The following is a 25,281-nucleotide window of genomic DNA, read 5'->3' as shown; positions in this document are numbered from 1 at the left end:
TTAATCAGATGGTCCCACTTTTAAATAAAACATCAGAATTACATGGACCAAATACATTGATTAGACGTAGTAAAATGAAGAAAAAAGAGAAAAAAATCTTTTTATGGGCTTACATCAGCTAGAGGTGTTGAGGGCGTCCCTATGACGTGTTTGGGTGGCCTGTTTAGACCAGCCCTAACCATGGGCTTCACCTTTTCCCTAGTCTTCACAATGACCAAAAACAAGATCCTGTATAGAATAACCATACCAAACAGTATGGCAAGATCAACCCACTTAGAGTAGCCCACCTCCATCTGCCAAAAATCCCTCACAATTTCCTCCCCAGTAATAGTGGCTGCAGCCCCAGCTTGGATGTTGGGAAGGGAAAGTCCAATGAACTCATTCTTGTAGTAAGCTTGGTTGGCATACTTATGGAAGGCTATGTGGTACATTGGGTATCGCCACACTGGCTTCGGAAGATCATTCGGCAATCGGAAAAAGCCGGCCGATAGTATCATCGTTGCTTGAATTCCGGCACCGGTGATGATGCCCATGAGGTAATTGGGCACAATGCTAGCGACGATCATCATCATGCCCTCAACAAGCAACATCGATGCATACAACACCATAGCAAAGAAAATGAAGTGATCAACTCCGCTTTGGAGGCCAATAAGGTAGTAAGCCATGGCTGCCGGGATTACAGAGACAAGAGCTATATATGGTGCGGAAGAAAGCATGTTACTTATCATGAATGCGGTGACACCATAATGCCCATTTAGTCTCTCTCTTTGAAAGATCTTTGGATCAAAAAAAAAGTTGACATGTTAGTGACAACTTCATAACACATTTATGAAATAATCTATGAGCAATTAAAAAATTATTTTACAACTATGAACTCCTTTGATTACCCGTGACTAGAGTTTTCACGTAGCTGAAATTACATGTCATAGTAATTGCATTTATGGCAGCTGTTTTATGTGATTACTTGGTTGTATGTAATGTTTGGCTGGCCATTACTCGCAAAAAGAACACCTTTATGATTAGCCCAAAAATTGTCGTTGTAGCCTCCATCTTGCAAAACTTGTCCAATGGCCAATTTCTATAGGACAAATTACTGTAATTAAGTAGGTTTTGGTAAATCCAATTACAAAATATTTGTCAAGCTACAAACCAAACACATGAAGTTGCTCGCTTAGAACAACCAATGTGATGGCTTGCCAAATTACATATATCCAGAACAGGTCTACATGAAAGAGTTTTGTTGAAATTGATATGTAAAATACTGATCGAGTGGAACTCGTAGAATTGAAGCTGGGATTCTAAATGCCATATTGGTGTTTTAGTTTGAATACATACTTCTATCGATCTGTGAAACATGCTGATCGTGGCGAGAGCAGAAGCAATATTACAGGAGCTTATATTACCAAGCATAGTTTGAATTCATGGATAAATAGGACTTCTGAAATTTGCAAATAATGAACATTAAGAATGCCACTAACCTTCATCTCTTCTGTAAAGGAAGGAAAACCACCAATTGCCATAAAAGTTAGGAATGATGATACGAACAGAAGCACCGAACCCCGAGCCTGGGAAGTTTAAATATACACATCAGTTCCTTGGTTACACTTTTTTCCAATAAAGATCACTGAACTATCAACAAATACCATGTTGTTCTAAATTCAATATTGAAATATATCTAGTTCAAGGTTGAGTATTAAATCGACCTTTCTGGCTTTATTTTCTGTGCCTAAAGTTGAATTACGACACATTCATCAGTTACCATTGCCTTCTTCTATGCCATTTGGATTTTTTACATGACTATGGCTGTATGGGCTTATATGATGAATAAAACGGATTTCTCTTGTATAACTGCGGATCCCTAGTATTACCATAGGCACCTCTTCTGCTAAAATTGTCTTGGCCTTAACTCGGACCTAAGTGATAGCAGGTTGTGTTGGGAAAAATTTAAATGCGCACGCGGCCCGAAATTTGGCCGCGTGCGCGTTTGAGAGAAAAAAAAAATAAAAGGGTAACGCCCAGCGGGCGTTACGCTTTGGAAACGGCCGCGGCCGCGGCCGCGTGCTCGTTTGAAAACGAAAACGCCAACGGGCGTTTTCGTTCGCATTAAATAGACGCGTGCGCCCGTTGGCGCACGTTGCGCGGACGCGTCCGCGGAAGGCGCGGACGCGTCCGCCGAAAAGACCATATTGCCCCCGATTAAATCCCTATATAAACCCCTCCATTTCATCTCTTTAAAAGCACGAAAAATTTCAGAAAAATAGTGGAAAAATTCTGAAAAAATTCTTCTCCCTCTTAGCCACTTCCAAATTTTATTTTTACATTTTTATTCAGTTTATTTAGTTCTTTTTATTCCGTTCTTTGCTGGATCTGCAAGTTCGATCGGGTTCGCTTTGACTTCTTCCGAGACGTGCCGAAGAAGAAGTTGTAGGGTCGTCGTATCTCCGAGAAGGATTGCCGGGTAACCCGTACGTGGGGGCAAATACTTCTTTGGGACAGCGTCTACGCGCTTCGACCTGCCTTCAATCAGGCTACTTTCTTCTACTTTTATTTTTAATTTAATATTAGTAGATTTGTAGGATTTGAAATTCTATAATATAAATTTATTAAATGTATAGATTTATTTTGTGCTAGAATAGATTTATTTTGCATTAAAATAGAATTATTTGGATGCCGAATGATATGCATGTATATTATTCCCTTTAAGATTTTCCATTAATTGAATTAATAGAATTATTGTTTATTTATATGATATATTGCTAACAATCCAAAGAAGTATTTGCTTTTGTTAGTAATATATAATTAATTAAATTTTTTTTATTACAATTGTGGCATATTAGATTTTAATTGCAATAATTGTTTTTGCTAGCACATCATTAATAATAAATTATTCTAAAGAGGTAATAATTTGGTTAACCTCCAAGAGGTTTATTATACCTCCATTTGGACTCCTCAAGGAGTAATTTCCAGATCCCATTCAAACGGGAAATTCGGAAATTGGTTGATACATAATAATTAATCTATTGAATTGACCTATTAGATCTCAATCAATTATTTTAATAAAGGAATAAATCTTTTAATTCATTGAATTGACTTATTAGATCTCAATCAATTATTCTAATAAAGAAATAAATCTTTTAATTCATTGAATTGACATCTTAATTACATAATTAATTTGCTACAAAATTAGTAATTAATTATTCTAATAAGAAAATAAATCAATTCTAATATATATAATTTATTGAATTGATAAATTAGATTTCAATTACAATAATTGTTTTGCTAGAATTAAATTTAGTAATCAATCGTTACTAATTCGGAAAGGTCAAACGAAAAATTCAAAAATTAGTTAATTCGTTTAAATTTGCATTTAGGTTATTTTAAATATTGAATTTGTGTGATTTCTAGTGATTATATCCACTAACTAATAGTGTCTAAGAAAAGCTTGTCAAAAAGGCATACGTGCCTAAGAAAGGCTGGTACTTAAGTGAGCCTAGTGCTCCACCACCGATCTGGAGCTGATCTGGCTATTAGTTTTTTGAATATATCAATTAGACATCCAAAGTTCAATATAAATATTAGTGCAACCTTTTGACATAGATTTTTTGCCTTCAATCAGGATTCTGTCACTATTCTGTAACCCTGATCCTATGGCCTCAAACACTAGTGACCATCTTAGTGCCAAACCTGAAAAATTTGATGGCCATAACTTTAGGAGGTGGCAGAACCAAATGCGGTTCTGGCTCACCACATTAGGGTTAATCTCAGCCATAGGTGAAAGTACGACCGAAGTTGATAACGGGTCCAACCCAACTACCTCTTCCAACACTGAACATTCTGCCTCCACTAGCACACCCTCTAGGACACCTGATGAGATAGATTATCATTGTATCCATAGAATCCTAGGTGCTCTTTCTGAGAGGCTGTATGATATCTATTACACAGCCAAGAGTGCCAAAGAACTCTGGGACACCCTAGATAGCAAATATGGTCTTGATGATGCTGGGGTAAAGAGGTTCAAGGCCTCCGATTTCAATAAGTTTAGGATGGTGGACTCAAAGCCTATGAATGACCAAATTCATGAATTTGAAACCCTGATCCACCAGCTTAGGGCTAATGGAACCAATTTGGATGAATCATTCCAGGTAGCCTGTCTGATAGATAAACTACCTACTTCCTGGTCTGATTTTGCCAAGACCCTGAGCCATACCCAAGGAATTCTCACCCTAACCCAAGTCTTAAACTCCATTAGGATTGAAGAGCAGCATAGGCTCAGAAATAATACCTCTACTGGATCTAAAAATAATGCATATAATGTAGAAGCTCCTCCTAAGAAAAATCAGAACCGACCCTTCCGTAAGAATTTCAAGAAGAAACCCTACAACCCTAGAAACCCTAACCACCACTACAATGGGAAGCCTATTCAATCCCAGGAGCAGAAGAAGAAGAAAGAGGAAGGTGGTGCTCGTTTCTGTTATGTGTGTGGTCGGACCAACCATTTGTCTCCACAGTGCTTCTATAAGAAGACTGCACCTCTTCAATCTAAGAAGAAGGGTCCACACACATCCAGTGCTCAAGTCAACATGGTGACTTCCGGCGCTGGCTCCTCTGAGACAGCTTTCAGGTCTGTTTCCTTCACTCCTGAAGTTAACATGACTTTACAAGCACTAGATTGGTGGATTGATACCGGAGCTGGTATTCATATTTGTTCGGATCGTTCCTGGTTTTCTTCTTACCAGATCTCAAGTGGAGGAGCTGTGATCATGGCAAACAGCTCGGAGGCACGTGTGTTAGGAGTAGGACGTGTGAACTTAAAGCTTACCTCTGGAAAAGTCCTGTCACTGCACGGCGTCCAACATGTTCCAGTTGTTAGGAGAAACCTCATTAGTGGTTCTTTGCTTGTCCAGCAAGGCTTTCGTCTTGTCTTTGAGTCCAATAAGGTTGTAATTTCTCATGGTGTTATGTTTATTGGAAAAGGATTCCTTAGTGAAGGATTGTTCAAATTGAATGTAATAGCTCCTTCAATAAATGAAAATCCTTTGATTATGAATATAGAGCCTCCTTCTATTTGGCATGGTAGATTAGGTCATGTAAATTATAATTCAATTAAGCAACTTATGAACCTAAATCTAATACCAAAAAGTGATCTCAAGAACCATGAGAAATGTTAAACTTGTGTAGAAGCCAAACTCCCTAGGAAGCCTTTTAAATCTGTTAATAGGGATTCTGATCTATTAGAGTTGATTCATAGTGATGTTTGTGACTCTGGTAGAACTTCTAGGGGAGGTAACAGATACTTTGTAACATTTATAGATGATCTATCGAAGTTCTGTTACATCTACCTAATTAAAACCAAGGATGAGGTGCTCAGCAAATTTAAAATTTTTAAGATTGAAGCTGAGAACCAACAGGAAAAGAAAATTAAAATTCTTAGATCAGATCGGGGAGGTGAATATACATCAAATGACATAACTCAATTCTGTGAAGATCATGGAATCATTCATGAAGTGACTGCACCCTATTCTCCCCAATCAAATGGAGTAGCAGAAAGGAAGAATAGGACTTTAATGGATATGGTGAACTCCATGCTTATAAGCTCAGGAGTGCCAGAAAATTTGTGGGGGGAAGCTCTTGTTTCAGCCTGTTATATCCTTAATAGGATTCCCTCTAAAAATAATGATCTAACACCATATGAAGTTTGGAAACATAGAAAACCTAATCTTAGCTATTTGAAAGTGTGGGGGTGCTTGGCAAAAGTTAAAATACCTGATTTTAAGAGAAAGAAAATAGGGCCTAAAACAGTGGATGCCATATTCATAGGTTATGCAGCCAATAGTAATGCCAATAGATTTCTGGTAATAAGTTCAGAAATAAATGATATTAGTAACAACACTATCATAGAAGCCAGAGATGCAACATATTTTGAAGACACCTTTCCACTTAAGACTAGAGTAGATAGCGGTATAGCTAGTAGCTCTAGTAGAATAAGGACAAGAACAATAGAAGTAGAAGCAGAACCTAGGAGGAGTAAAAGATCCAGGGTAGAGAAAACATTTGGAGATGATTTTTATACCTTCCTAATAGAAGACTCTCCAACTACCTTTGAGGACGCAATGAAATCTTTGGATTCACCTTTTTGGAGAGAAGCTGTGGACAATGAGATGCAATCAATTATCCAAAACCATACTTGGGAATTGACTGATCTTCCTCCTGGTTGTAAAACAATAGGATGCAAATGGATCTTTAAGAAGAAACTTAGGCCTGATGGCTCTGTAGATAAATTTAAGGCTAGATTAGTTGCCAAGGGCTTTACTCAGAGACCTGGGGTAGATTTCTTTGATGTTTATGCACCTGTAGCTAGGATAACTACTATTAGGGTCCTTATAGCATTAGCCTCCATTCATAGATTAGTGATTCATCAGATGGATGTTAAGACAACTTTTCTAAATGGAGACTTAAATGAAGAAATTTATATGGACCAACCAGAGGGATTTAAAATCCCAGGCCAAGAAAATAAAGTTTGCAGACTAGTCAGATCTCTTTATGGTCTTAAACAAGCACCTAAGCAATGGCATTTGAAATTTGATGAAACCATAATGACATTTGGATTTGAAATCAATAGCACAGACGAATGTGTATATCATAAGAGAGTTGGACACAAATTTGTGATCTTGTGCCTTTATGTAGATGATATACTGATCTTTGGGACAGATCTTCAGATAATTGATGAAGTAAAACAATTTTTAAGTCATAAGTTTGATATGAAAGACTTGGGACAAGCTGACTTAATTTTAAATACCAAAATAATTAGAAGTGCAAATGGAATTGAGTTATCCCAAAGTCATTATGTTGACAAGATACTCAACAAATTTAATTATTCGGATTGTCAGCCTGTCTCTACTCCCTTTGATCCCTCTACACATCTTAAGAAGAACTTAGGAACTCCTATCCTTCAAAGCCTATATGCTCAAATCATAGGCTCACTAGGATTCCTAACTAACTACACTAGGCCAGACATAGCATATGCTGTAAATAGACTTAGTAGATATACTGTTAATCCAAATAGAGATCATTGGACAGCATTAGAGAGAGTTCTTAGGTATCTTAAGGGTACCAAGTCCTATAGTTTGCACTTTAGTGGGTTTCCTGCTGTTCTAGAAGGCTATAGTGATGCCAACTGGATCAGCGATACCTTAGATGTTAAATCCACCACAGGATACGTCTTTCTCCTAGGAGGTGCTGCTGTGTCTTGGAAATCCACCAAACAAACCTTAATATCTAGGAGTACCATGGAATCTGAACTGATAGCTTTAGACACTACTAGCACTGAGGCTGAGTGGCTCAGAGATCTACTTATAGACCTTCCTGTAGATGAGTCACCTTTACCACCTGTCTCCTTACATTGTGACTGTAAATCTGCAATAGATAAGTGCAACCAAGAAAATGCCAATGTAAAAATGAACAGGCACTTAAAAGTACGTCATAAATCATTGAGATATAAATTGAAAAATAATGTTATTGCCTTGAATTTTGTAAAATCAGAAAATAATTTGGCTGATCAGCTTACAAAAGGTTTATCTAGAACAGTGGTTCTAGAGTCGTCGAGGGGGATGGGGCTTAGCCCATAAAGATAGATCACCACGGTGGGAACCCAACCTTAAAAGGTTCAATGGGTAGAAACAAACCGAAGTGTGACTAAGAGGAGCACTATTTTATGTTGTCCTCATCCCTATGGCGCTAGTGCTCATAAAAGCAAGCGGTAGGATGAGTTCGTTTGTATAACTCTTAATGAGTCCGAGACCCAAGAGGCAGGAGCTTCCTTGCTAGCTTCCTTATTAGGACTCACCTATATGTGCAGTCGTGAGGCCGCGATTATGGGAAATGGGCGATTCCCTAAAAAGCACATGATAGATATCTGCGCATGGCCATAACAGCGCAACCCGCTTAGAACCCAGATCGGGCTATATTATGTGTGTTGTTGATTTAATCTGAGCCATGGACCGAGGTTCAAGGTTAAGACCACCTTGGCTCCACAGATGTAATCAATTGTCACTAAGTGAAGGTTCAAACCGAAAGGTACCTACACCTATTACATAATATAAGATATCCAGCATTTTATTTTGATTTTAAAATTATTTAAATTTTTTGTGGGGGATTGTTGGGAAAAATTTAAATGCGCACGCGGCCCGAAATTTGGCCGCGTGCGCGTTTGAGAGAAAAAAAAAATAAAAGGGTAACGCCCAGCGGGCGTTACGCTTTGGAAACGGCCGCGGCCGCGGCCGCGTGCTCGTTTGAAAACGAAAACGCCAACGGGCGTTTTCGTTCGCATTAAATGGACGCGTGCGCCCGTTGGCGCACGTTGCGCGGACGCGTCCGCGGAAGGCGCGGACGCGTCCGCCGAAAAGACCATATTGCCCCCGATTAAATCCCTATATAAACCCCTCCATTTCATCTCTTTAAAAGCACGAAAAATTTCAGAAAAATAGTGGAAAAATTCTGAAAAAATTCTTCTCCCTCTTAGCCACTTCCAAATTTTATTTTTACATTTTTATTCAGTTTATTTAGTTCTTTTTATTCCGTTCTTTGCTGGATCTGCAAGTTCGATCGGGTTCGCTTTGACTTCTTCCGAGACGTGCCGAAGAAGAAGTTGTAGGGTCGTCGTATCTCCGAGAAGGATTGCCGGGTAACCCGTACGTGGGGGCAAATACTTTTTTGGGACAGCGTCTACGCGCTTCGACCTGCCTTCAATCAGGCTACTTTCTTCTACTTTTATTTTTAATTTAATATTAGTAGATTTGTAGGATTTGAAATTCTATAATATAAATTTATTAAATGTATAGATTTATTTTGTGCTAGAATAGATTTATTTTGCATTAAAATAGAATTATTTGGATGCCGAATGATATGCATGTATATTATTCCCTTTAAGATTTTCCATTAATTGAATTAATAGAATTATTGTTTATTTATATGATATATTGCTAACAGGTTGCAAGCCAGTCATAAAACATGGTCGTTACTTGAAGGTCTATAGTTTGATTCATTTAGCTACTCTATAAAATTGAGTTTAGGCTAGCCTGTTAAGGCTCTTGAAAAAAATATCCTAGAAAACAATGGTTGTAACAAGTATCCTTCAGAGTTAGGCATTTCACCTGAATTGATCCATAGCTATGTCCAATGTCATAAAACATGGTGCCAATGCATAGACACAATATAGCATAAATTACGAGTCGCAGCCAGTAGTATCCTAGATCTCTGTACATGTTTTTAAATGATCTTTTGGTGAGGACAATGCACTGAGTAGTGAAACTAGCTTGACTTCCCTTCTTCACGCCATCTCCTCCCTGCAAAAGGAAACCTCTTTGTGATAATTGATCTTGTGATTAAATCTTTGCATTCTCTTCTGCAGCAGTAATGCTATGAATAATAGAATCATGGTCAAGGAAGATTCATGTAATTGACGTACCAATCTGCGCATCTCAGCTACTCGCCTCTCAACTTCTTGGTGGATATTGGATAGCTTGTATGATCTTATGAGGATATCAATGGTTTCAGCAGTGGTTTTTGATTGGCTACTACAGCCTTTTACAATCTCCTAATTGGGAGAGAAGAAAAAAATCGTAAGCACTTTTCTTTTGTATATTCAAGTTTGTTCAAGAACTTGATACAGAAATGCACAAGGAACTGTCTAACCTCATCAAAGTCTTTGTTGATAGTTCTGAGGAAGTGATCAGAGGGGTTTCTCATGGATGGGCATGGAAATCCATTTTGAGCAAAAAGCTGCAAGAGAAAATAGAATACTCAATCATTAGAAGTCAAAGGTTTGATTGCACTTCCAACATTTTCTAACCTTTATTCATTCAGTGTCATATCTTTAGGAGAATGCAAGTTTTCAATCAGACTAAATTTTTCAAAAGCAAGTTTTCAATTTTTAAAGTACAAAAAGAAGACGCAGGAATTCCTCATGTAGGGTGCATATGAAATAGATTCAGCAGACATGCGACAATGTCATGGAAGAAAAGGTAAACTCAAATTGACTATTTGATCATTAATGACATAAATTTTTCCTGAACTTGAAATTAATTACACCTGCCTGTCGTATGATTACTATATAAGATCTTGATCTTGTCTGTTTTAATGGTCCATAGATGGTTGGTTATAATAACAGTTACTGGTTCAGATCAAAAAAGTGGAGAGTTCTTAGATTAACAGCCTGCTTCCAAAAATGAGCTTGAAAAATAACTGATAAAATATAAAAGCTTGAAGTATTGAATAATTTTTATTATGAAAACAGAATAATTTGAAATTTGAATCACTCTTTGATAGAGACATGGTAATGATCTACCCAGTAGTTATATATTCTATGATATCAATAGAGGATAGATAGATAGATAGATTAAAGTCGAGATATTGATCAATTAGAACAATTTGTGCTTTTATTCCAAAAAGAAAAAATTATGGCCATTACGAAACTCATGCTCACCTCATTAGTTAAAGAAGCAGGTCCAAAATAAACTGTTTTGCCAGAAGATAAAAGGCACAAGTTATCAAAAAGCTCAAAAACTTCACTGCTAGGCTGATGGATCGAAGCGATAATAGTCCTTCCATGATGTCGAGATAGGTCGATGATGCGATTCACAACGTGATATGATGCAGCACTGTCTAGTCCACTTGTGGGTTCATCCAAGAAGAGAAGCTTTGGTCGTGTTAAAATCTCTATGCAAATGCTAACCCTCCTCTTCTGGCCACCACTTATTCCATTAGATGCCTGCCCTCCAATCCTTGTGTCCATAGCTTCTTGCAAGCCCATCTCCCTTATAGTCGTCTCTGCTCTCTCCTTCTTCTCAGATTTAGACATGGAGTCTGGCAGTTGGAGCTGTGCAGAATAGTATACAGCTTCTCTCACCGTCAGAGTTGTCATCAGAATGTCATCTTGGGTCACATAAGCCTATATTAATGAGGAAAAGATCGTTTTATAAGTATGCATATCAATATTAGTTTGTTAGCATCACAAGCTTGGATGAGTATTACAAGTTTTTCACAAATGCAAGGGCTATGGTATCCATGTAATAGAAGATAGGCTTGAAATTAGATCAAGCAAGCAAGGTCACATATAAAGGTGCAAATCTTGATGCAAACTTCAGACTCAATTAATTTCAAGCTAAGCTTGATTAGACCCAGGCTATTTCAAGCTTGGCTCGGTTAAACCCATAATCCTCAGATGTTTGAGTGCTGTAGCCATGTATGTATTAAAAGACTGGTAACAATTTGAAGAATTATGAAGAGAAAGAATACTGAAGTGCAGGAAAAAGGAAAAGATGTGCTCACAGAAGTCCCAAATGCTAGCGTCTGACGCCAACCATTTACCAACACTTGTCCAGATTGTTTTGCACCTGAGTCGAGTCTCCCTGCAAGTAGATATTATTATTACCGAGTTATAATCCAAGTTCTAATGCTCCAACTAGCACGTATCTTCTTGCTACCAACATTCCATGTGTTTTAACTGTTTTGCCACTATGTCATGTCTTGATTGGCTTCTTGACTGTTAAAAATGAATACAGAAAACTGGATTTAGTCCTAGATCACCTGGCCAAGTAGTCTTGTCCTACTCAACAATATTATTTTAGATAATATTTTATTCTAAACAGTTGATATTATGCACGCATCTGATGCATGTGGGAAGCAAGGTAACATAATAAATATATTCTTGTTTTTGGTTGCTATTATTTTTTTTTTTTTGGGGTATCAAAGAAATAGAGAAAATTAATCTAAGGTAAATGCATCATTCACAGTAAAAAGAAATATATTTATGAAAGTTTCTTCATATATATATATATATATATATTTATATATTTATATGGGGATTGATAACCTATTCTCTGTTATGGTAGGTTATCAATCTACCCATTTTTCATTGTACAAAAAATATCCTTACTTTTTATAACTCTTAAGGGGATTTATGTCTTTTTACAATCCAAAATTAACTCACCCTCTCAACCCTCCAATTAATACTCTCTCCCCCAATTACCCTCTCTCCCTCTCTCCCAATTAATATATATATATATATATATATATATATATATATATATATATATATTAGTAAAGATGTTGAGGACCCTCTATTACTTCAACCTCCTGACTGTATGAGAACTTGCCTAATCCTATCACTATTTAGGTGATAAGAGTATGAAAAAAAGGTTATAAAAGAGATTATTTTAATCCATTAAAACAATACCTAGGATTAGGACCCTGGATCTTCTTCAAAGCAAGCCCTTAGATATATAAAAGGAGATTAGAGATTTTCTTGTGCTATTTGATGAGAGAGGATTTATAAGCAAGGTGATTAGGAAATGGTTGAGTCGTCCTTAGACTCCCTTGTTTGTTTACTTGCCTTCTCTCTTATCTGCTTAGTTTCTTAATACAATCGAAAATATTAAGTTTCTCAAAAAAAAAAAAAAAAAACTCTGTACTTCTAATCATAAAAAATTCATGCTACTAATTTTGTTTTCCTTTTTTTTAAGGTGAAGGAAGGTGCGAACACCACCTGGTAGATGGTCCTTTTGTTACCTGCCAAGGCATTAAGAAGAGTGGACTTGCCACAGCCCGATGGACCCATGATGGCTAGAACCTCCCCAGGCCGGGCGTACCCGGTGAGCCCAGCCAGTATCACCCTCGACGAACCCTTACCGTTGGATGCGGTCACCCACAGATCCTCCCACGTTAAGTATAGCCCTTCCTCCTCCCACCCGCTCTGCACCTCATGCTTCACCGGCCGGTCACCACCTCCGGCCATGGCATTCCAACGAACCTCCTCCATTTCTACTTTCACTTCCAAAGAGCCCATAACTTGGAGACAGAGAGACGAGAGAGCTTAATTTAGCTTGGTTGGTGCTTCTAACTTAAGTTGGAGAGGAAATTTATAGACGAGGGAAACCCAGAACGAGTAGTTCCCTATCACAGTCTCGATGGCAATTTCATTTAAAACCCAGAACAAGGAGTTCCGTTTTCCACTTGGCCACACGTTTTTCACAGTGAGAGCACACTAAGAGCCAAGCTCCTGCGCCACATATTATCCCCAATATCTGGGAAAATTTATATGGTTTTGATATTTAGAGGGCCGATGCTGTCGGTGACAAACAGCGCGCAGCAATCATGTTTCTCTAGAAGGTTTGCTCTCGTACTCTAGCCTTGGTGGATGCTCTCCACAAGACAGGATGCATATCGGTAGGACAAGAATGTTGTCGCATAAATCTAATTTTCTGTGGTCGTAATTTTTTTTTGCCTTCGTCGCGCGGATGCTTCGCTTCAATTATTGGTCATTCCATTCTCTCACTAAAGCTTTATCAAAAGGAAAATGATTGAGAATGAATTTTAGGAGACAGAGATCAACCAGAATGGCATAATCTCTACTATTTCATCAGTGGCTGAATTACCACTTCCAGTCTACTTGTTCAAGAAATATTGGTTATGTTGTTCTCATGATACTTCTCTCTCTCTTACTTAGAGCGACAAAGAATAAAACTACTGTTACATGTGTTTCTTTTTCCACTTCTTCCAAACATAAAATAATAAAAATATATTTGATTGGAGAAAGTTGGACTGTGGAATAGATAAGTAGCTCTCATTTTAGCTCTTTGGTTAGAGGAAGTTTTATTTTCATTTTAATTTCAAAAGAAAACAGAAATATCTTAATCTTTTCAGATTCATTTTGGACTCGCATCTAGTATTTAGTTCTGATATTCATTTCAATTTGAACCAATTTTTTTTTATCAACTAGGACTTCTTTACCGCTCCATGGATAGGTTATACATTTCATAACTATTTTTACCGTACAAAAACTTAACTAGCCAGCACCTATATCCTAATCTACCTCTATATATATATACACACATATATACATATATACATATATGTACATATACATATACATATATATATATATATGTATATATGTATATGTATATGTATATATATGTGTGTGTGTGTGTGTGTATATATATATATGTATGTATGTATATATACACACACATATATATGTGTATATATATATGTATGTATGTATATATACACACACATATATATGTGTATATATATATGTGTGTGTGTACACACACACATATATATATATATATAGATATACACACACACACACATATATATATATATATATATATATATATATATATATATATATATATATATATATATATATATATATATATATATATATATATATATATATATATATATATATATATATATATATATATATATATATATATATATATATATATATATATATATATCTGTGTGTGTGTAGCTCATCTTAGCATTACCCACTTGTTCGGTTATTATATTAAGCATGTCTTGAACATCAAATATAATAGAACTGGCTGTACGTGGCCATTTCAACTGGTTGGATGTAGACTTTAGCGTGGAAAAGTCAAGTACCAAGAAACAAGCGCCCGTCTTAAGCCATCGCATGCCTCATGTACGTCGTTCATGCAATTCTCGCGCTGTCGAAGCTTTCGCAGCCTCAAGGTGGTCCTACCACGTGATCACGTCCCATGTAACACCAATTTGTCTTTTGGGGCCCACTGAACTTCTGATCATAATTAGAAACCAAAGACACATTGCAATTAAAGCACGGCAGAAAAAGATTACTTGGCTGCTCAAAATTAAAGATGACAATTTAAGTTCCACCCACCAACCCACCAATCCGACCCATACATATCCAAATTTAACGCAAATAAATTTTAGATCATAAATAAAACAACCTATACAAATTTGTTTATTAAATAGATTGGCTTAAGATTTAGATCTTTAATTTGTTTAACCGATTTTGATATGTTTAACATTAGATTGGATCATGACCTAACCTATTTAAAATTTGTTTAATCCAATTCTATTATGTTTAACTCGTCCTGTTTAATATGTTTAAATCTATTTAATTCATTAAATATTTGCTTAATATGTTTAACTTATTGAATCTGACTTGACTTGTTTTAATAAATAGATTATACTAGTTGATCGAATTACTAGTTTAATATAAAGATCAAGTTCAGATTTGAATTTTTGACCTGCTTAATTAGTAGATCGGTTTCGGATTAATAAATATTTTACCTGATCCAGCCTGACCCATGTCTGATATGATTACCATCTCTAATCAAGTTTACCGCTTTCCGAGTGCTCATCCATGGTTTCCATGGAGATTTCCTTTCCTATCAGAATTATATCACAACATATTGCATAAAAAATTTCATCTAAAATGGTGTTTTTTGAGATGATGTAGATATGGCATCTTTATATCTTGCTAACAATTAATATATTCAAAATAGTGAGCTTTGTATAAGAATCTTGGGAGTGCCAGTTGGTTTAATTGGTAAATATCATTGGAGATTGACACCAACGCCCCGGGTTCATATCTCATTTACACGACTATACCTGGGTGTTTTCTCAAAAAAATATTGTATACTATTCCGTATAAAACTATCTAGCACAACTCTTGTAGGATCTGTACCGAGTGTCTAGTATTTTCTGAAAAGATAAGTTACTGAGAGAAGTACTGTGGGAGTTGGATAAAATGCAACAGGGGTAATTTACCCAAAGGGAAGAACAGGCAAGAATACAATTCCACAAACTCACCTTCTGTGTGCAACCTTATGGGCTGTAAGGCTGGGACAAAATCAAGTTGGCTTGGTTAAAATGAGCAGGCCATGGCAAAGAACAATAGCTAATTGAAAGAAAAAAATGAAATCCAAGATGGAACCAATTGCGATCCTTATGGTTTACTTTCCTTCTTTTGCATCGAGATTTACTGATTTTTTTTGTTTGGTTTAGTTTAATGCTTGGAGTCTCTTCCATTGTCTCGCATACACAAGGCTGCATGCACACTTGGGCTACCTTTGGGCACCCTTTGCGTCCCTTATAACTGGAGAATTAACAACTCTCTCGATCACTAAGCACTTAGCTCGAATGGTAATTCCAACTGCTTAGCAGGTCCCGTGAGAGGAAATTATTACAACCTTTTGGATTAATTCTTTATCTCCTTAGCTTGTTCTTGTTCAGATTTTTTCATTTTTTGGTGAAATGTACCTTTCTTGGATGTTGGGTTTAACTCCACCACAGAGAGGGAGAGAGCTCTAAAAATAAAATGGAAAAGCTATACTCTTTCCTTGCACTGAATGCCACTTGTTGGATCCTTCTTGCCATGCGCATCAAGTACATACGTAATGTTTTTTTGTTTTTTTAATGATAAAATGAGAGTTTTATTTCAAGCCATGCTGAATGCAAGACTAAGCTATTGTTGGCCACACTTTCACTTGCATCAAATGCAACAAACTATACCAAACTTTGTTGCACCGCGTGAATTTGATGCTTGTTGAACAAAAGCCATTTATCTTGTTTTTTATGTGGAATATTTTGCACGAAGTCAAGTCTCTATTTTGTTGCCATGTGCAAACGTTAACCTCTTATGCAAACCATAAGCCTCTATTTTGCCGCTACGTTTCACGTTCCAAACCTGTCGTCTCAGCAGGGCGGCCTAATATATTTGAAAGCCTAAGGTGAACTTTTAAAATTTTTTTTATATATATAAAAAATGATGAAAAAGTAAATATGATAGCAATGCAGCAGCAAAATAAATTCTGATACATATTAAGACTTAAAAGGTCACTAGCAATGCATATCAACAAAGCAGATATCCAACAGCAAGCTAGTTTCGATTATTAATTGATATTTGAAAGTATAAGAAAATCTCCTATTCCTGATTTTATACAAAATGAAATATATACATCAAATAACTCTTAAGGGTTGGGTTGGGCCGGCCCTGATTGATATGAATTCTGTCCAAAATCCCAATATAGACCAGAATGAAGCATGCATAGACGACTCTCAAGGTGAAAGTACACAACCCACTCACACGAAAACCATCAACTTAATAAAGCTCATGTTCACAGCGCGCGCGCGCGAAAAAAAAAAAAAAAAAAAAAAAAAAAAAAAAAACCCAACCCTAACAGGTTTGTTTTTATTTCTTGGGTGCCCCCAGCCTCTGTTTTTCTCAAGATAAATTTTGATGGTAGTGTGGTGTTAGATGGGCGGTTAGGAGGTGTTGGATTTGTGATCAAAGACCACCGCGGCAGTCTGGTCGTAGCAGAGGGTCGTCGCATTTCAGGTTTTGTTAGCCTAGATGCACAAATATAATTGATAAATTTAATATTTTTAATATTCAAAAACAGTAAATAAGAAGAATAAACTAGCAAAACTTGACAATATAATAATAAAATAAAGAAAAAGAGGCGGGGTCTGCTAGCACAGATCTCCTAGAGATACGACGACCCAATACAGAACCACGTCATCCCCGTCAGTGCACCTTCAGGGAAGAAAGAAGAGCACGTTCACGCTTGCAAATACCTCAAAAAAAACTTAGAAAAATTATGAGGAGAAGAAAATTTTTCTTTATTTCTTTTCTTCCCAATGATCCCTAGAACCTTTTTTATCTAGACTTTTGGAATAGGGAGAAGAGAAAATTTTGATTGTAGTTTGAAATGATCCCTAGAGCCCTTTATATAGGCTCAGGCACGTCAAAAGAAGAAGATTCCCTTCCCGCGGATTGATGATGTGTCTTTTTGTGCTCATTTGATTCTTCGGCTTATTCCATCTTGGCCGTTCATGCTTCCTTCTTCGATAGGCCTTTCCATGCTTGCTCTTGCGCTGGATGCATGACACTTGTCATGGTTTGCTTTCTTTGGAAATTTTTTCATATTTGCTCCTACGCTGGATGCATGACACTTGTCATGGTTTGTTTTCTTTAGGAATTTTCCATGTTTGCTCCCTTGCTTGTGCACGAATACTTGCCACTTGGCCGTTAACCAATTTGGTTTTCAAATTTTTAAAATATTTGATTTAATTCAACAGGTTTTACCGTAGTTGAGGCAAAGCTTTGAGCAGCTTGGGAAGGTATATCATATGCGAGGCGGATGCTCGGTGCCGAGCGGATGTATATCGAGAGAGACTCATCCCGTTATTCGTGAGATACGCAGGCTGGTGGTGGAAATGGGCAAGCACCAGGTAGTACATGCTTTTCGGAAGGCGAACAAGGCTGCAGATTAGGTCGCCTTCTATATTGCACGACATTTCGGGGAGTTCTTGTGGACGTCCACAGTAGAGCTTCCGCCCTTATTGTACTCCTTACTTTCTTCTGGCTTGACATGATGTACTCGTGTTAGAGTTATATGAATTGTCATTTTTTTTTTTTAAAAAAAATCTAACAGGATGGAGCAAAACTAGAGAGAAGCACATAAAAATATTGAAAGAGCAGAAAAAGATCAGAAGCGATGACTCACTAATATCCATCCCTAAGCCCACCAAACTTCTCCTGTCCTGCAGTATCCCAGCAGTAGAACTGGACCCTTCCACAGTTGGTGTGGCAATCCAAGGGATGGACTTCGACACCAATGGTAGCTGCTAAAGAAGCCAAGAACTCGATCATTTTTTTAAATAAAAGGAAAGTAATCAATATTAAAAAAAGAGAACATATATTTCTTGGTACATCAGACACCTACGTTCATATTTCTTCTCAAATTCCCCCATGAGATGTCTCTTGACGAAGGTAGTCTTCCCCGCAGCAGATCACAGAACTTCTTAAAAATCAGTTCTCTTTCGTCCGATCAATCAACCAAAAAATATGGATCAAGAAGGCAAGAAAGAACTTAATCGCCTAAAACTATGGATCAGTGTAGGAAGAAGAAAGAAAATTATAAAAAACAAAAAAAAGGAAAGAAAGAAAGAGAAAAGGAAAGAGTAAAGAAATAAAGAAAGGGTCACCTGTCCCGCCGTCCCTAACGATCACGAGCTTGAAGCTAGGGTAATCCACCGTCTGTTGGTTCGGAAACGCCTACAACACACATGAAGGAATTGAAAACACATGAAGAACAAGAAGAAGAGAGCAGATATCGGTAGCAAAAACCCCAAGAAATCCATGGGATCAGAGATGGTACGCACGCAACATAGGAATTAAATCCCTCAAAGTAACCGTCAAAATGAGAGAGAAATAAATCCCTAAAACCTAGAAAAGAACGAATGATGCAAAAGAGAAGAAAGCGGAAGAGATAATAGAAGAAAAATACCATCTTGCCTCGACGGATTCCAAAGAGGGTGGATGGGGGTTCCTCCTCTCTCGGCGTCGCCAGTTCGGCGCTGGGAAAAGAGATTTGGAGCGAGCGGCAGGAGGTGAAAGGGCAGTACCAAGGGTTCAGGGGTAGTCTGCCGCCGGCTGAGCGAGAATGCCGAGAAGAGAAGCAATGGGGAAGACGGGGTCACGGGAAGTGCCTGTTTGCCGCTTTGGGAGCAGCTGCTGCCTGCGAAGGAAGAACAGTGCTACTGTGATGGGATTTGGGACCAAGGTGGCAAGGACAAGGAATAGCCGAATAGGACCGATAGCCATAGGTTATGCCAGCCTTACCCAAAGGAAGAATTTTTTTTTTTTTTAATGGTAAAAACAACAATCCATACAGCTCTAAGCTGGGTATATTCTGCCAGATTAGAAAAAAAATAAAAAGTACAAAAAGAGAGAAAGCTCTACTGTGGATATCTATAGAAATTCTCCGAAATGCCGCGCAACATAGGAGGCGACCCAGTCTGCTATCCTGCTCGCCTCTGTGCTGCCTAATACTTATCCAGCTCCGTAATCAGCCTGCGAGTCTCATGAATAAATGGATGACCATCTTCATACCTGTCCGCACCCCGTATCCAATCAATCACCATACATGAGTCCTCCTCGATGTACATCCGCTCGGCACCGAGCACCCGCTTCGCATATGATATACCCTTTCAGGCTGCCCGAAACTCTGCCCCAACTACGGTGAGTCCTGGCATGCAGCGACCCCCTGCTGCGACCAATCTATCGCAGTGGTCTCTAATCACAAATCCAACACCTTCGGACCTCCCATCCACCACACTGCCGTCAAAGTTCTTTCGGCTGTTCCTGGAGACCTGGCTGCGATGGAATTGGGACTTCTTTCCCACATCTTGTCATCTTGAAGGCTGAAGCAATTTCCCACAGGCCCCAGGCCACAGCGAAGTAGCGAAGCTGTGAAGGAAGTAACCCGTAGTGGCGTAGCTTTCATTGTAGCTCTACAGATTGTGGTGGGCCTTTTTTTGGACCGGGGTCCTAAACAACTACCTCAGTGGCCTATGGGTTAGGCCGGCCCTGCATCTGGGTCAACCACATAACACGGTCACATCAACTCTAGAATAATACTCTAGAGATCATGCAAAGCCTAAAATAAACAAATTTCAAATAATTCTAGAAATTTAATCAATAATTAATAGCCAATTAATCTAACTAAATAAATCCATTATAATCAAATAACTAACTTGTTCAATTCATGAAATTTTTAAATGTTCATCGATATTTGAAAAAACTAACTAATAACTCTGATACTCGAACTCCACGTGCAATCCATTCAAAATAAACATCTTGTGATTTTGGAAAAAAAATGCAACAGATGGACATATATTAGCTTTTCGGCCCAATAAATTCTCCATTAACATACACCAGCTTGAATATGGAGAACATTTTTTAGCAAATACAAAGCAGATAAAAATTAGTATAATGCTATAATGGTTATAACCATGCTGTGGAGTGATTGATTATAACCCTATTTGATTTTGATGAGCTCAAAGTATTTGAGTATATCTTATGTTTACTAATGAATTCAATCTAGTGTTTCAGTGAAATTCTTGTAAATTTATGGTTAAGTGTCTCTAGATTTGGTTCAAGACATTTTGGATAAGTTAAGAAGTCAATTTGAACCAAAGTCTGAGACTCGAGTCGACTCCGGGAGATTACGAGTCGACTCCAAGCGTATCAGAAGCACTGGCACAGGCTCGAGTCGACTCCTGTACATTACGAGTCGACTCCGACTGAGAATAGACAGACGAACAAAAAGATCCAACTCAAAACCTGTCAACGAGTCGACTCCTGAAGAACGCGAGTCGACTCCGATACTGCCGAGTCGACTCCAGGGTAGTACGAGTCGACTCTAGGGAGTTACAGACAGAAAGACAGAGAAGTTATTTTGGACCCTGAGAGCCGAGTCGACTCCTGAGGAACTCGAGTCGACTCCGATGGTTGGCAGGTCGACTCCAAAGGAAGCGAGAGTCGACTCCCAGTGTGATACAAGGCAAAAGTCAGAGAGCAACTTTCGGATACTGAGAGCCGAGTCGACTCCCGCAAAGTCCGAGTCGACTCCAAGACAGCACGACCCCAAAAAGACAGAAGACAGTATTTTCGTCTCTGAGAGGCGAGTCGACTCCAAGATAGTTCGAGTCGACTCCAAGACAGCGCTACCCCAAAAAGACAGAAGACTGTTTTTCGGATACTGAGAGCCGAGTCGACTCCGAAACAGTTTGAGTCGACTCCAGGACGGCACGAGTCAAAAGACAGAAGATCGGGAGTTCGGACTCTGAGCGCCGAGTCGACTCCCAGAATTTTCGAGTCGACTCAAGTGAGCAAAGTTGAAGAATACATCTATGGATTTCTTGGAATGAGTCGACTCCAAAAGTGCCAGGTCAGCTCCAGACTTTGGGGAGTCGACTCTGGGTTAAGTCGAGTCGACTCCCAGTCGAGACAGCACTTTAATTCAAATCCGGAACAGTTGCCGAGCCGTCTCCAGAAAAGCACGAGTCGACTCCTGCAGCAGCCGAGTCAACTCTAGATCGCGCGAGTCGACTCCGATCCCAACGGAAACATTGTCAGGATGTGCAGAATGTGCAGAATGGCTAGAAGATTGTGTCTAACGGCTAGTTTCCATGGAGAATGGCTTAAATAGCCACAGAGAACTGTAGCAAGGTAGAGAAGTGACATTCCATTCAAAAAAAACAAAGAATCTTCACCTACCAAAGGATTTCAAAGGAAAAGAAGGAAGAGGGGCATTAAACTCCATCCAACCAACTCTTTCCAGCATTAAAGAAGTCTCCTTCAGTCATCAAGTCTTCGAGACACTCAAGAGGAGACCCCGAGTTCGAGAAGCCCTCCTCTACATCTTCATAAATTTGTTTGAGGGCTCTTAACTTCTCTCTTGTTTATATCACTGAATATCTGCTTGTTAAGAAGCTTTATTTTTCTGTTAGCTTTTGTTCAAACCATTTGTTCCTTACTTGATTCAATTAGGGGATTGAATCAAGGGTGTAAAGGTTTGTTGGTGAGCCTAGGTTGAAACCAACGGTGTAAGGGTTTGATTGTGATCCCGGAAAAACAATCGGATGGTTCTAGTCGGTGAGCCTGGAAAAACCGACCGAGTTCGTTGTAATCTCGTAAAACAACAAGTTAGGTTGTGAGCTTGTAAAACAACCGGCTGTAATCCAAGGGGTTATAGTGAATTCCCAAGTGAGGCTTGGGGAGTGAACGTAGGAGCGAGGGTTAGCTCCGAACCACTATAAATTTTCTTGTGTTTGTGATTGCTTTGTTGTCTCTTACTTTCATTTCATTCACTGCACATAGCATCTAATTAATCCACTTACAAAAAGTATTAATTAGTTATTCACAAACCTTTTAATTGCAATAATTATTTTAAAACCCAATTCACCCCCCCTCTTGGGTTGTCTATCTGGGCAACAAGTGGTATCAGAGCCGGAACTCTTTTACCAAAAGAGTAAAAGATCAAAATGACAACCCCATTTGGATCTTCTCATATTGAGGGCCAGTCCACCCATAGACCTCCATTCTTTAATGGATCCGACTACTCATATTGGAAGGCTAGGATGAGAATATTTATCCAAGCACAAGACTATGAGATATGGACCACCATACTTAATGGACCATACATCCCATCAATTTTTGTAGAGGGTGTTACTATACCCAAACTTGAAAAGGATTGGGATGACAATGATATAAGGAAAGCACAACTAAATGCCAAAGCAATGAATGTGCTTTATTGTGCTTTAGATAGAAATGAATTCAATAGAGTCTCTACTTGCAATTCTGTAAAAGAGATTTGGGATAGACTTGAAGTGACCCACGAGGGCACAAATCAAGTAAAAGAGTCTAAAATAAATATATTAGTTCATAAGTATGAATTATTTAAGATGGATTCCAATGAAACAATCACTTGCATGTTTACTAGATTTACTGACATTGTCAATGGCCTAAAAAGCCTTGGCAAAAATTATACTAACAGTGACCTTGTCAGAAAGATTCTTCGTTGTTTGCCAAGGTCATGGAAAGCCAAGGTAACGGCAATCCAAGAAGTCAAGGACTTAAACAAGCTGCCACTCGAGGAGCTACTTGGATCCCTCATGATGCATGAGCTAACAATGAAACAATACATTGAAGAAGAGTCCTCTCACAAGAAAAAGGTAATAGCCCTCAAATCTGTTTCTACTAACAAAGATTTATCTTGCAGCAGCAGCAGTGAAGAGGAAGACAATGAGGGTGAGGATGATGAGGCTTTTCTTGTAAGAAAATTTCGTAGATTCATCAACCGGAAGAAGTCCTTTCATCAAAGGAGAGGCCCCTCAAGTTCCTATCACAAGGATAAAGGTAAGAAAAGGGAAAGTGAGGGAATCAGATGCTACGAATGTAAGAAGCCGGGACACTTCCGAGCAGAATGTCCTTTGCTCAAGAAGGCCAGCAAGTACAAGAAAAAGAAGGTCCTCGTCTCCACCCTATCGGACTCCGATACATCATCATCATCATCGGATGAGGAACAAGAAGAAAAGGCCAACCTATGTTTTATGGCAAACGAAAATGAGGTAATATCTGAAACACATTTAGATTTTACCTTTGATGAATTATATGATGCGTTTAATGAATTAATGGATGAATATAAGTCAATAAGCCTTAAGAATAAAGAGCTAAAACTAACCAATCAATCTCACCTCCATAAATATGATAAATTAGTTAAGGATAAGGATTTTATCACTAAAGAAAATTTAGAACTTAAAACAAGCAAGCAAATGTTAATTCAAAAAACTAATACCTTAACTAAAGATAACGAAAAACTAACCAAGAAAATTTCTGAATTTAAAAAGGATAAACAAACTTTTAGAGATAATTTCACAAAAGACTTAAATGCACTAAAAACAGAAAAATAAAAGTTGGCACTAGAACTTGAAAAGTACAAACCTTTTGTAGAAAAGTTTACATATAGCTCTGAAAAATTGGAAATGATACTTAATAGTCAACGAGCTGTGTTCAATAGAGCTGGTTTAGGGTATAAACCTAAAAATAAGCAAAAGCTCCTTAGTAATTTCTTTGTAAAAGCAGAAGAAAGCAAAACTAAGAAAATAACCTGTTTTTGCTGTGGAACAACAGGACATAAAGCTAATGTGTGTGATTATAGAAAAGAAAAAACTAAAAAAAAATAAAAAAGGTTTGGGTTCCAAAAGGAACCAACATTACTAACCATGAAGGACCCAAAAAAACTTGGGTACCTAAAATTGTATGATTTGCTTGTGTAGGAGTGTCTTGCAGCCAAGGTCGACAAAAACTGTTGGTACTTGGATAGTGGCTGCTCAAGACACATGATGGGTGACAAAGACCAATTCTTCACCCTTGAGCTTAAGAAGGAAGGTGCTGTGACATTTGGAGACAATAATCAAGGTCACATCATTGGTATAGGTAAAGTACAAATCACCCCTTCAACCTTTATTGATAATGTTCGATATGTTGATGGTCTTAAGCATAACCTACTTAGCATTAGTCAGTTGTGTGATAGAGATTTTGATGTCTTGTTCAAACCATCTTTATGCATCATAACCAACTCAATTGACAACAGTTTAGTTTTTAAAGGAATAAGACGTGGTAATGTGTATGTAGTAGACCTTGAGGATCTTGCCAAACATAACCCCTGTTTAGTTGTTAATAAAACTAAGGATAATGATGCAAGTTGGTTATGGCACCGTAAGTTAGGTCATGCAAGTATGGATACAATATCAAAACTAGTGAAAAGAGATTCCGTGATAGGTTTGCCAAAACTAAAATTTGAGAAAAATAAAATCGGTGAAGCTTGTCAATATGGCAAACAATCAAGGAACTCCTTTAAATCCATAAATTGTGTCTCTACCTCTAGACCTCTAGAACTACTACACATGGATCTATTTGGACCAACTAGAACCACAAGTCTAGGTGGAAACAAATATGGTCTTGTTATAGTAGATGATTTTTCTAAATATACTTGGGTCATGTTTTTAGCTCATAAAGATCAAGCATTTTCAGTATTTAAGAAATTTCATAAGAAAGTAACTAATGCTAGAGATGCTTCAGTCATAGCTATTAGAAGT

The 25,281-nt window shown here is 37.9% G+C and overlaps 1 protein-coding gene across 4 annotated transcripts; it reads right to left on the bottom strand.

Annotated features, from left to right (window-relative positions):
- On the bottom strand, window positions 1-19,387 carry LOC103698342 (ABC transporter G family member 1-like). Of its 4 annotated transcripts, XM_089924368.1 has the most exons (12): window positions 19,125-19,295; window positions 18,823-18,892; window positions 18,561-18,654; window positions 18,342-18,459; window positions 14,449-14,602; window positions 11,326-11,405; window positions 10,481-10,945; window positions 9,691-9,777; window positions 9,464-9,592; window positions 9,150-9,341; window positions 1,479-1,565; window positions 1-776 (listed from the first exon to the last, which is right to left on the bottom strand). In XM_089924368.1, exons 7-12 carry the CDS (start codon window positions 10,916-10,918, stop codon window positions 102-104), a joined length of 1,608 nt encoding a protein of 535 aa, XP_089780494.1. In that variant the 5' UTR covers window positions 10,919-10,945; window positions 11,326-11,405; window positions 14,449-14,602; window positions 18,342-18,459; window positions 18,561-18,654; window positions 18,823-18,892; window positions 19,125-19,295; the 3' UTR covers window positions 1-101. The 4 variants fall into 4 exon arrangements, with proteins under 4 accessions (XP_089780494.1, XP_089780495.1, XP_089780493.1 ...); XM_089924369.1 differs by having other exon boundaries at window positions 14,449-14,599; window positions 18,561-18,892; window positions 19,125-19,387; XM_089924367.1 differs by having other exon boundaries at window positions 18,342-18,462; window positions 18,561-18,892.
- Window positions 19,388-25,281: the final 5,894 nt, after the last annotated feature.

This window comes from Phoenix dactylifera, chromosome 7 (genome assembly GCF_051530095.1).
Source record: "Phoenix dactylifera cultivar Ajwa chromosome 7, Ajwa_hap1_PhDact_Kaust_v1.1, whole genome shotgun sequence".
NCBI lineage: Eukaryota > Viridiplantae > Streptophyta > Magnoliopsida > Arecales > Arecaceae > Phoenix > Phoenix dactylifera.
This window is presented reverse-complemented; position numbering and strand designations above follow the sequence as displayed.